This window comes from Montipora capricornis, chromosome 4 (assembly GCF_036669925.1).
Source record: "Montipora capricornis isolate CH-2021 chromosome 4, ASM3666992v2, whole genome shotgun sequence".
Taxonomy (NCBI): domain Eukaryota; kingdom Metazoa; phylum Cnidaria; class Anthozoa; order Scleractinia; family Acroporidae; genus Montipora; species Montipora capricornis.
The window spans coordinates 16,304,277-16,316,776 of NC_090886.1; the positions used below are offsets into that span (position 1 = coordinate 16,304,277).

Consider the following 12,500-nt stretch of genomic DNA (forward strand, 5'->3'; position numbering starts at 1 on the left):
ATCAAGATTAGCCCTCGTCCACCGTTCTTTCTAGATATATATATAGTCTTGCCACACTATCTCGGGAGTGAAGGGCACCATACATCATTACATGCTTCCTGGTTCTTCTATCTAGCAATCTTAGCTCATCTCTGGTCCAATTGATGATGATGATGATGATGATGATTATTATTATTATTATTAATAGAAATTATTAAAGAAGCATCAAGCTACATGAATGCAAGACAACACTTTGACACTCATGACAGCAAAACAAGAAACATCAAAATGGACAGTGACATTTAACACTATTTCTGTGTAAACAGAGAAGATCATTAGAAGGCATCACTGTTGGGAAAAAGATATAGCAGAGACATATAATTTGACAACAAGAAGACACTCCTTGGAATTGCCTACATGCTAGAGGGCCATCAACAATATTGAGATAAAAGACATATGTGCCTGACTTCTGGTGATACATATGTAGATCCTCGTAACTCATATAAGTCTTAGTTCGTTCGTATAAATAGACATCTTAATATAAGGCTTAAGTTTATAATTATACTGTACATGTAAAATCTAATAAATTCTCATAAAAAAATATCCTCGAGGAGCTGGCATAAACTACAATCTTGGACAAAAAGGGTTGAGAATATTAAAAACAGGGGTTATTTTGCGCACTACTTCCTCAATATTGCACAGTATTAGCCATCCCCCTCTCCCCTACAACCAATGTTAATAAGCCCAGGTTCGACATGCTTTGTTTCGTCTAGCATGCAACATTGATCAGGGGGGGTGGGGGCAAAAAGAGAGCTTCTTTTTTCATACTTGTGATCGGAGTTTAGTCCAAAAGCATGCAGAGTTTTCTCAACAATTTTGTCAAGATGGTAGCAACAGCTAAATTAAGTTAATACGCTTACCTGTTTTTAACGTGCTCCGTGGGGTATTGTATATCTGGCTGGAAACTCACTCTATTAGGATTCAAAGCGTAATAATCAGTTTGCACTTTTTTGAGAAACTCGGGCAACTTTCCTCGTTTAGCTTCTTCAGAGAAACTACAAACATCAGTCTTGGGATTCCCGCTGCTGCTGCTTCTGCTTCTGCTACAAGACGACGATCCAGGGGATACAGCTAATATTATGCACACTAGACCAGCCACAAAAACCAAAATGCTTAACACCAAAGCAATCCAAACCCAAAATGGTGTGGAAGATGACTTGCGCACAGAGCCGAGGAACTGTGGATCTTTTACATCTATATCATTTTTCAAGGGCGGCTTTTCCTGGAGAACCTCCACCGATTCAGCCCCTCTATTCATCAACACTCCTTGCATTTTGCTTCCCAGTGCAATCTCATGTGTCCTGAACAACCGTGACATTCTGTACTAGTCGCCATGAATTTTGAGCACACCTAATACCAATTTTACGACCTTTCACAAACACTCAAGAATGATAGTGGACCGGAATTTGTTCCAGTTAACTAGGCGACATCAACACAACAAAAGATTCAACAAGAAGACACTCCTTGGAATTGCCTGCATGCTAGAGGGCCATCAACAATATTGAGATAAAAGACATATGTGCCTGACTTCTGGTGATACATATAATTATGTAGATCCTCGTAACTCATATAAGTCTTAGTTTGTTCACTTAAGTTATATTTAAATTTGAGAAGAGCGAACATTTTTATATTGGTAGGACTATAAATAGACATCTTAATATAAGGCTTAAGTTTATAATTGTACTGTACATGTAAAATCTAATAAATCCTCATAAAAAAGTATCCTCGAGGAGCTGGCATAAACTACAATCTTGGACATTGCAGTTTCCTTCCCAGTGCAACCTCACATGTCCCGAACAACCCTGACATTCTGTACTAGTCGCCATGAATTTTGATGTAAATGACGTAAAACAAAAGCAACAAGATGACAAATATTGTAGAGGACAGTGACATAAATTTTAATCTTTGGACACAAAACGTCATTAAAAGACATGATGGACAGTAAAAGGAGCGGAGAATGTACAAAGGACCATTTTATGAGCATACCTAATATCAATTTTACATCCTTTCACAAACACTCAAGAATTATTATTATTAATAGAAATTATTAAAGAAGCATCAAGCTACATGAATGCAGGATAACACTTTGACACTCATGACAGCAAAACAGGAAACATCAAAAAGGACAGTCACATTTAACACTATTTCTGTGTAAACAGAGAAGATCATTAGAAGGCATCACTGTTGGGAAAAAGATATAGCAGAGACATATAATTTGACAACAAGATGACAAATATTGTAGAGGACAGTGACATTAATTTTAATCTTTGGACACAAAACCTCATTAAAACAATGATGGACAGTAAAAGGAGCAGAGAATCTATAAAGGACCATGATATGAGCACACCTAATATCAATTTTACGTCCTTTCACAAACACTCAAGAATGATAGTGGACCGGAATTTGTTCCAGTTAACTAGGCGACATCAGCACAACAAAAGATTCAACAAGAAGACACTCCTTGGAATTGCCTACATGCTAGAGGGCCATCAACAATATTGAGATAAAAGAAATATGTGCCTGACTTCTGGTGATACATATATGTAGATCCTCGTAACTCATATAAGTCTTAGTTCGTTCACTTAAGTTATATTTAAATTTGAGAAGAGCTAACATTTTTATATTGGTAGGACTATAAATAGACATCTTAATATAAGGCTTAAGTTTATAATTATACTGTACATGTAAAATCTAATAAATCCTCATAAAAAAATATCCTCGAGGAGCTGGCACAAAGTACAATCTTGGACAAAAAGGGTTGAGAATATTAAAAACAGGGGTTATTTTGCGCACTACTTTCTCAATATCGCACATTATTAGCCATCCCCCTCTCCCCTACAACCAATGTTGATAAGCCCTGGTTCGACATATGCTTTGTTTCTTCTAGCAACATTGATCAGGGGGGGTGGGGGCAAAAAGAGAGCTTCTTTTTTCATACTTGTGATCGGAGTTTAGTCCAAAAGCATGCAGAGTTTTCTCAACAATTTTGTCAAGATGGTAGCAACAGCTAAATTAAGTTAATACGCTTACCTGTTTTTAACGTGCTCCGTGCGGTATTGTATATCTGGCTGGAAACTCACTTTATTAGGATTCAAAGCGTAATAATCAGTTTGCACTTTTTTGAGAAACTCGGGCAACTTTCCTCGTTTAGCTTCTTCAGAGAAACTACAAACATCAGTCTTCGGATTCCCGCTGCTGCTGCTTCTGCTACAAGACGACGATCCAGAGGATACAGCTAATATTATGCACACAAGACCAGCCACAAAAACCAAAACGCTTAACACCAAAGCGATCCAAACCCAAAATGGTGTAGAAGATGACTTGCGCACGGAGCCGAGCAACTGTGGATCTTTTACATCTATATCATTTTCCCAGGGAGGCTTTTCCTGGAGAACCTCCACCGATTCAGCCCCTCTCTTCATCAACACTCCTTGCATTTTGCTTCCCAGTGCAATCTCACGTGTCCCGAACAACCGTGACATTCTGTACTAGTCGCCATGAATTTTCACGTAAATGACGTACAACAAAAGCAAAAACAAACAAAACAACTTCAAACTAGACGCTTAACAAGCGTAAACTGGGTTGCCGGTGGTACGTGTTACACCAAAACAGAAGGCACTGAGTTCGGTAGAAAGTTCTAGTGAAATTTTTCAAGTGAGGGGTCATGTAGACCATTTGCGGTCTCCCAGACGTCCTGCCAGCAGTGGTCCTTTGGCTTACACGTTCACACGTTGAATTATTTCTTATTTGGGAGGTATTTTACTGTTTTAAGCTTTGGTAATAAATTCAGTTCAAATACTGAACAAAACTAGCCTGCAAACAGGCTTTTCTGTTGAAAATGACGACTAGTAACCAAGCCCCTATATTTCGACCGCGCGCTATTTTAACGGAAGGGTCTGTTTGCAGGCTATAACGAAACATGCTGTTGAGTAAAACTCACTCGTTTCTTCTTTAAGTTGAATAGTCTGCAAAAAAAATCGAACCGCAAATTGCTCTGACGAGCGTTTTTCTGCATGTCATGCATGTCTTTCACTTGCACTAAGCAAACGTTTATTCCACACACTAAGGAAGGACTGAACATGTTGTTTCCGCTTCATAATTTCTCTTCTCCTCAGTCTAATCTGATGCCAAGTCAAAAATTTTTTGGCTCTAGTGGTATCCTTCGTAACCACTCCTTGTCGATCCTTGAGAAATCGAGCACGTGTTTCCTAAGTTCTCTGAAAAATAAAGTTATGTAAAAAGAATCATTGCGGGTGGACTCAGAGTATTATATTTGGCGAGGATATTATGGCTTTGATCGGCAAAGTGGAGGAATTCCAGGAAAACGACAATTGGATTGAGTACACGGAAAGACTTGACCAGTATTTTTCGGCAAATGAAATTAACTACAGTGGAAAGAATCGAGCCCTCTTGCTCAGCTGTTGTGGAGCGAAGACCTGCAAGTTAGTCAGGAATTTAGTATCCCAGGGAAACCGAGTGATAAAACCTTCGCTGAGCTGGTAAACATTGTGAAAAATCACTTAAACCCGCTACCGTCGATTACAGTTTACCGTTTCAAGTTTCACAGTCGCTTTCGGAAACAAGGAGAATCGATCCAGCAGTATGGGCAGAATTACGATGTCTGTCGAAGCATTGTGATTTTAGGGATCAGTTGGGAATTAGATAATTGCCTGACAACACAATGTTTTCCCGATAAACTCGCGCTAAAATCACTCACTCACGATAGAATTTTAAATAGATATATTTGTCTCTCACGATGTCCCGATCTCGATTACAACACACTTCGATTTCTAGAACAAAGATACTGCAAATTGTACAATGTGTTCTCTGATTGGTTAAAGTTACTAACGATGACAGGTTCGATGCGTATCCCTTTCCGGGCAACCAAACAATCAAATTCTATACGCATTAAAAATGTTTTGATTACGTAAACACACGATTTCCGACACCCTCCCCCCATTTGCCTCGAGAGAGCGAATGTCCACAAAACTTAAAACTGTTGGAAATTCAGTGATGATCATCAAATAATTATTATATGCATTGTTCACTGTTCATTGTTCATTTATATCCTGGATGCGAAATCTAGCTGCCGCTGCAGCATCCCGTCTCGGCCTGTAGACTGGTGCGTCTGCACTCAGGGTCTTTGGTGGGGTCTGGCCTGATGTGTCACAGCTTAACTCAAGTGGATACAAATGCTGAATTGGGCGCTTTAGTTGTGACTTTCCGGACTTTAGCTTAGCTCCACGAATCACGCCATCACGGCCGGTAATTAGGTCTTCAACGACTCCCTACTTCCAGTGTGCTCGGTTCCTCTCTTCTGATTTGATGATAACGACTTCTCCCTTGGATGGATAGGTCATGTCTCCTTTGTGCTTCAGCCGATGTCTCTCTCTCAGTCCACGAGGGTATTCTCTTGTCCACCGTGACCATAGTGTATCCTTGCACTTCCTCAAATACTTAGCTCTCTTCCGCAGGTCATGTTCCTCGATGCGATGAGGCTCTAACTCTGGTAGCATGTTGGGTTGACCATACAGGAAGGAACTCGGGGTCAGGATGGGTAGCTGAATGTCTTCATCCACGTAACTCAGTGGTCTGTTGTTGAGTGCCACTTCTATGTCCAACAGTATCTCTTGAAGTTCGGCACAGGACAGCAGGCCATTTCCAATACACTTGTAAAGAGCTCCCTTGACGAGTCCCACCATTCTCTCGAATTACCCTCCCCACCACGGTGCACGACTCAAATTGATCCCTTGGTAGGCGAGGAAATTCTGGAACCTTTGTCTGAATACACCTTTTGCGGTCTTCCGCGTCGGGCTATGAAGCGCTTGAAACTCGCGAGGAATTCTTTAGTTTCCAAGTTGGGCAGCAAATCCAAGAACAAAGCACGTGTCAGGCTACAGGCGTACAGCAACACGTATGCCTTTCCTTCTGTCTTTGCGTTCTTACGGTACTTCAACGGTCCCGCGTAATCGACGCCGACGACTTGAAAGGGCGTTTGACCTTCAGTCCGATCCTTTGGGAGGCCTCCTTGGGGAGGGGATGAAAATGCTTGTGCTTGAAACCGCCGACAGCCGCGGCAACTCTTCACGATTCTTTTGGTCAATCTTCTTAGGCGCGGAACCCAGTACAGCTCTCGAACCTTTGTCATGGTACTGACAACTCCCCCGTGGAGCGTTCCAAGATGAACTTGTGTTATGAGCTTCTCTGTGAAGCACTGACTATCGGGCAAATACACCGGAAAATGCCCTTGAATTCTGCCTCGACATTCCAATACGCCGTCTTGGTTTGGTTGTAGATTCAGTTGCAACCGATCTTCTTGATATATAATGCTTATCCGCTGTGGCTCTTGTCTGGACTCTTTTCACCCAAAAGATTCTCGCTTTGTTAGTTTCTTCGGTGGTCAGCGGTCCCTTTAGACTTCCTATCTTTTTTGAACGGACGTTGTGGACGAACCGCATTATCCACGCACAGATTCTCATGGTCTTCCAGTAGGTAAACTTCTCAAGAAGGGTGTCTAGCTCATCTGTAGTTGTTATCTCCACAGCAAAGACTTCTCGCGTTGCTTTCACTTCTGCCATTGATTCATCTGATGCCTTGGTCACAATATCTGGAGGCCAGCACGCTTTGTTGTTCACCCACTTCGGTCCGTTGCACCAAGAGGGATGGTTTAGCACTTCTCCACCACGGCTTCCAAGGTCAGCAGGGTTCTCCGAGGTCCCTACGTGCCGCCAGATCACTTCTGAATGTGCTTGTATTTTCTCAACTCTGATGCTCACAAACTGCTTATATGTGCCTGGGGATCTGATCCAGTGCAGGGCAACGGTGCTGTCGAGCCAGCAGTACTTTTCCATTAGAGGAAATCCATCTAGGGCTGAGGCCACGTTTGCTAAGAGATTCACCGCCAAATGTCCAGACACCAATTCTAGCCGAGGGATCGTCAGTCCCCTTTTGGAGAGTCTTGCTCTCGCTGCCACAAGTCCCTGATTGACGCCTGACTCTTGAACGACTACAGCATACACAGCCGCGGCCACGCCTTTACCACTGGCATCACCAAAGGCGTGCAACTCGATTGATTGAATGTCCTCTTGATAGGCTGCTAAGGACCTTGGGACTTTAAGCTGCTCAGGAAGTCGCTCCTCCCATCGGGTCCAACTCTGCATCAACTCTCTTGGTAGCTTTGCATCCCAGTTTAGCTTGGCGTCACACACGTCACGGTAGAGGAGCTTACCCCCCAACGAGATAGGAGAGGCCAGTCCCAATGGGTCAAAGATCTTCGCCACTTTGCTTAAGATTCCCCGCTTGCTAGGATCAGCCTTCTCTTGTGGAAAACTGGTGACTGTATCGTTTTCTTTGTCCCATGGCAAACCAAGCAGGGTAGCTCCTTGTCTTCCGGGTACGTTTAACTGCTCTTTTGCGTACGTTCCTTCCTCGATCGAGACTGGTTCTGACGCGGCTGATTCCAACTCTTTCACATTCGAATGCCATTTATGCAACTCGAAGGTGCCCTTGGCGAATACGTTCTGAGAAGCTGATTTGATCTCTTGTGCCTTTTCACTTGTAGGGCCACCACTGATCAGGTCGTCTACGTACAAGCTTCGTTCAATTTCGCTGACAATGTCTGGGTAGTTTTGTCTGCAACTCTCCAACAGGTGTTGAATTACGCCTCCCAGGAGGAACGGCGATGATGTCAGACCGAAAAGGGCTCTAGTAAATCTCATCTTCTCCACTGTTTGTCTGTTTGGTTACTTCAACCAATGAAATCTTAGGGCATCACGGTCTTGCTCATTGATTCGGACTTGGAGGAAAGCTTGCTTGATGTCTCCTGTCACTGCCACTGAATGAAATCGAGAACGAACTAGGACACTCCAGAGCTTGTTTTGAAGAGGTGGGCCAGGATCTAAACACTCGTTTAGCGAGGGTGCACCAGAGTAGGCCCGTGCTGACGCGTCATACACTACACGAAGCTTGGTGGTTTCTGCTGTGTCACGTACCACTGCCTTGTGGGGGATGTAAAATTCGTGATGCCCAGTTGCAGGTCCGCTAACTCTCTCGACTATTCCGGTCTTGATTTGGTCTTGGATCACTTGATCGTAACGCTCTATCGTTCCTTGGCTGCGTAGCTTCTTTACGAGGCCGGTTAACCTGCGAAGACTGCCTGCCTCGTTGCTTGGTAGAGGTGGGTGGTTCCCTTTCCATGGAAGGCTAGTTTCGTACCAACCCTCTTCGTCTCGTCTAAGTTGCTCCTTGAACTCGCAATACACCTCCTCTTGATCACCAGTTGCACAATCCGCAAGTCCAAGTACGTCCAGTCTGCACAAGTTGTCGTAATCCACTGTTGATGTTTGAGTCAGGAATATTGGAGACAGATCCACTTCCTTGCCTGGTGAAATAATGGTCCATCCAAACTTGGTTTTTTCGGCAGTAGGCTCGTTCGCGGCTCCAATAAGAGGTGCTGTTTCAGTCTTAATCTTGGTGTAGTCACACACCCCCAAGATAAGGTGCACTGGAAGGAATTCCTTAGTGTCCATATCGTCCATCTTCACTCCCTTTAAGTGGTCGTACCTTTCCAGGACCTGTTGGTAGTGAGGGTTTTCCAGGGATAAAAGTTGTTTTTTGTTTACCAAGGTCACGTCCGTTTCGAGGAGGAAATCGCCCTTCAGTGATCTTATCTGGACCTTAAAGATCTCTACATGCTTAGTAACCACTCCCATCATCATTTCGATCTGTCGTACTTCTCTTTGATGAGGACGAGTCTTTAGGCGATCAAGTAACGCTGCTGAAGAGTACGAACTTCCGGCACCGGTGTCTAGCAACGCACGACACTTAACTCCCAGCACTTCCACTACGACGACCGGATAAATCACAGTTTGTCTTTCCATTGTAGTCGCTGTCATTAGCTGGTTACTAACGCTGTTGCAGATGGACGTGTGATGTCTTCTCTGACAAATCTGGCACAAGGAACGGCTCTTACAATCCTCAGCTCTGTGTTTGCTTCCGGTACAATTGAAACAGAGGCGTTTGTTGCTAAGGACTTTCTTGCGATCATCGACGGTGACAACCGTTTTGCAGTCAACCGATTTGTGTTCTTGCTTTCCGCAATAAACGCATCCCCGATTTCTGCCATCTCTGTCCTGTTGGATTTGAAAATTCTTGTCACGTCAGGGCTTGTCACTTTGTTTAAGTTGGATCGGGTTTCTTTCTGTCCATTTCCGGAGTTCATCCACTAACTTTGGGAAATTCCATTCTCGCCAAGAATCGTCTGTTCGCACAAGATCCCCTCTTATCCCTGGCAGCTTGTCGATAGTCATCCGAACGTATCCATTCACCTCTCGCAGTTTCCCCATTGTTTCCAACGATTGCACGTTGAAAAGAAGCTTCTCGTAGAAATCGTGGATTTTAGCTGGCTGTGTTCCACCAATTGTAGGCAAAGACATGATGTTTTCCACGTACGTGTTCACGACTTCGCTTGTTTGGCCATACTTTCTTGTCAGGATGTTCTTCGCACGCTCGTATCCCTCTGATGAAAAGGGCAAGCCGTCGATTTCCTTTCGTATCTTGGGGTCTACGAGTTCCTTTAAGTAGGAGTACTTCGTCACGCCAGCTATTTCTGCCTTGTCGATCTCGGTTTCAAACTGACTCCAGAACCGGGGCCAATCTGTTAAATCGCCTCTAAACTTTGTAATAACAAGCTTAGGAAGCTTGGCGGTCTTCGCGGCTTGAGTCGAGGTCGGTTCCGTGGTCTTCGCTTGTTTTGTCTCCTCGATTCTCTTCTCATATGTCAACCTCATCTCCAGTTGTGTACGTTCAAACGCAAGCTGTTTTTGTCGATCTCGCTCTGCCAGCTCCTCTTCGCTTTCCTTCGCTTGCATCCTTGTCTTATAATTCATTTTAACGAGTCTTTCCGATAAATGCGTGATCTCCTCGTCAGCAGTTTCTTGTTGTGCTTCAACTGCGGCGCTCCATTCTGTTAGCTCGTCAACCTGAACGCCACTCTCCAGTTTCGCTTGTTCGATTTTCATTTTAACACTTTCAACCTTCTTCACGATCGCTCGCAGAGCGTCCCGATGCCGTTCTATCCCTTCCCTGTTCGCTTTCTCGACGATTGCTTTGGTCTTCCCTTGAGCAAACTTAAGTAGCTTTAGTTGCACGTCCAACTCCGAGGTCAACGCCTCCATTGTTGTGTTGTTTGAGCTTCTTGGCTGATTCCCTCGTTTTGTTTCGTTGTTTCCCGCTCACAGTCCTGTCGGAGGTGCCACTTTGTGTTGGGAATTAGATAATTGCCTGACAACACAATGATTTTCCCGATAAACTCGCGCTAAAATCACTCACTCACAATAGAATTTTAAACAGATATATTTGTCTCTCACGATGTCCCGATCTCGATTACAACACACTTCGATTTCTAGGACAAAGATACTGCAAATTGTACAATGTGTTGTCTGATTGGTTAAAGTTACTAATGATGACAGGTTCGATGCCTATCCCTTTCTGGTCAACCAAACAATCAAATTCTATACGCATTAAAATGTTTTGATTACGTAAACACACGATTTCCGACAGATCAGTTGGACGATATGATAAAAGATCGACTGGTATGTGGAGTAAATGATGAAAGAATTCAACGTCGATTGCTGGCAGAAAGTCGCTTAGATTTCAAGAAGGCGTTGGAATTAGCCACTGCGATAGAAACTGCTGATAAGAACACTCGCGACATTCAACAAGGGAATTTCACTGAGAAACCGAAACAACCTCTAGTCAATCGTATCAGTAAGGAACAGGAAAAATAATCAGCCACGGAATGTTATCGTTGTGGAGGCAAGTTTGTCGAAGCTGAAAAGTGCAGATAGAAAGATGAGAAGTGTTTTCGCTGTCACAAAAAAGGGGAACAAAGCCAGAAAATGCCGTGGGAAAGGGAAAAGAAATCAACAAAACAGCAAGAGGCCAGGGAACACTCATCACATGGAAACCGCCGAGACCGAAGAGAAGGACATGGAAGAACCGCGACAGGATATTTACCATGACCTTGCAGGATCAAGAGCCATATCGAGTTGAAATTGAATTAAATGGAGTGAAAACATGCGTGGAAATTGATAGTAGAGCAGCGGCTACAATTATTAGTGAAGACACCTTTAAAGAAATAGGACAAGGGAAATTGGAAGTCAAACCCACTACAGTGAAATTGAGAACCTATGCAGGTGAATCAGGTAAAGTATTAGGAACAGTGAACATTATGGTGAACTATGAACAGCAAAAACAGGAGTTTTTGCAGCTCTTATTGTGGAGGGATCTGGGCCGAATTTAATTGGAAGAAATTGTTTAAGATTCATGCCGACAGAAGAAAAATCAAGACGAAGAGATGGAAATCAAACTTGAGAAGTTGATCAATCAGTACTCAGAACTGTTCAAAGATGGCTTAGGAGCTTTTACAGGCCAAAAGGCTAAGATTTTGGTTGACAAAGATGCCCCGCCAAAATTTTGCAAGGCTATGCCAGGGCCTTATGCGGTGAAAAGGAAGATTGAAGCTGAACTTGAGAGATTACAGAAAGAAGGAACAATTGAACCTGTTCAGTTTTCAGAATGGGCAGCGCCCATTGTGCCAATCAGGAACCTGATGAATCGATTCGAATATGTGGTGATTACAAGACTACAATCAATCGAGTTTCCAAGTTGGATAATTATCCTATACCTAAAGTGGGGGATCTGTTGGCATCCCTCGGAGGTGGAGAGAAGTTTACGAAATTGTATCTGAGTCAAGCTTACCAGCAACTCCTGCTTGAAGATGAGTCAAAACGTTATACAACTCAACACTCATAAGGGATTGTTTCAGTATAATCGCCTTCCGTTCGGAGTTTCTTTAGCCCCCGGCATTTTTCAGCGTAACATGGAAAACCTCTTGCCGAACATCTCGTATGTGATTGTACGAGTGGATGACATCCTGGTATCGGGCGTAGACGATGAGGATCGTTTAAACAACTTAGAAGAAGTTCTGAAGCGTCTTGCAGAAGCTGGACTGCGTTTGAAGAGAAGTGTGTGTTCATGCAGCCTCAAATGACGTTATGTGGGTCACAAGGTTAGCAAGAAGGGAACACAGCCCATGGATGATAAAGTAGAGGTAATCACCAATGCACCCTCTGCAACAAACGTGTCGGAACTGAAATCCTATGTGGGGTTGATTAGCTTTATCAGAGAACCCATTGGGATTGGGGCTGAAAAGAACAACAAGCGTTTGAAGAATCAAAGTTGTTGCTGAAGTCATCGAAACTATTGGTACATTATGACGACCAAAAGGAACTGACATTAGCCTGACATACATCTCAAAACAGTTTGGGAGCAGTGCTCTCACACAAGATGGAGAATGGTTCTGTTTGTTTGTTTGTTAATTATTTGTTTAAGCAGGTTGAAGTTTTGGTAGCTATTCTGCTGATGTGGACCTGCTATACCCACCCACCCATAACAGAGGA

General features: G+C 43.4%; 1 protein-coding gene and 1 pseudogene across 2 annotated transcripts in view; both read right to left on the reverse strand.

Annotated features, from left to right (window-relative positions):
• LOC138045675 (uncharacterized) overlaps window positions 1–3,553 on the reverse strand; it is a 23,959-nt gene extending 20,406 nt beyond the window's left edge. The window contains exon 1 of one of the 2 annotated variants that reach the window (XM_068892254.1): window positions 3,070–3,553. In XM_068892254.1, coding sequence (XP_068748355.1) covers window positions 3,070–3,521 — 452 coding nt within the window. In that variant the 5' untranslated portion in view covers window positions 3,522–3,553. Of the gene's footprint in view, window positions 1–899; window positions 1,396–3,069 lie in introns of those variants that run through there. The other variant, XM_068892253.1, reaches the window with a different exon arrangement.
• A 1,144-nt stretch (window positions 3,554–4,697) lies between these two features.
• Window positions 4,698–10,251, reverse strand: LOC138044508 (uncharacterized; annotated as a pseudogene).
• Window positions 10,252–12,500: the final 2,249 nt, after the last annotated feature.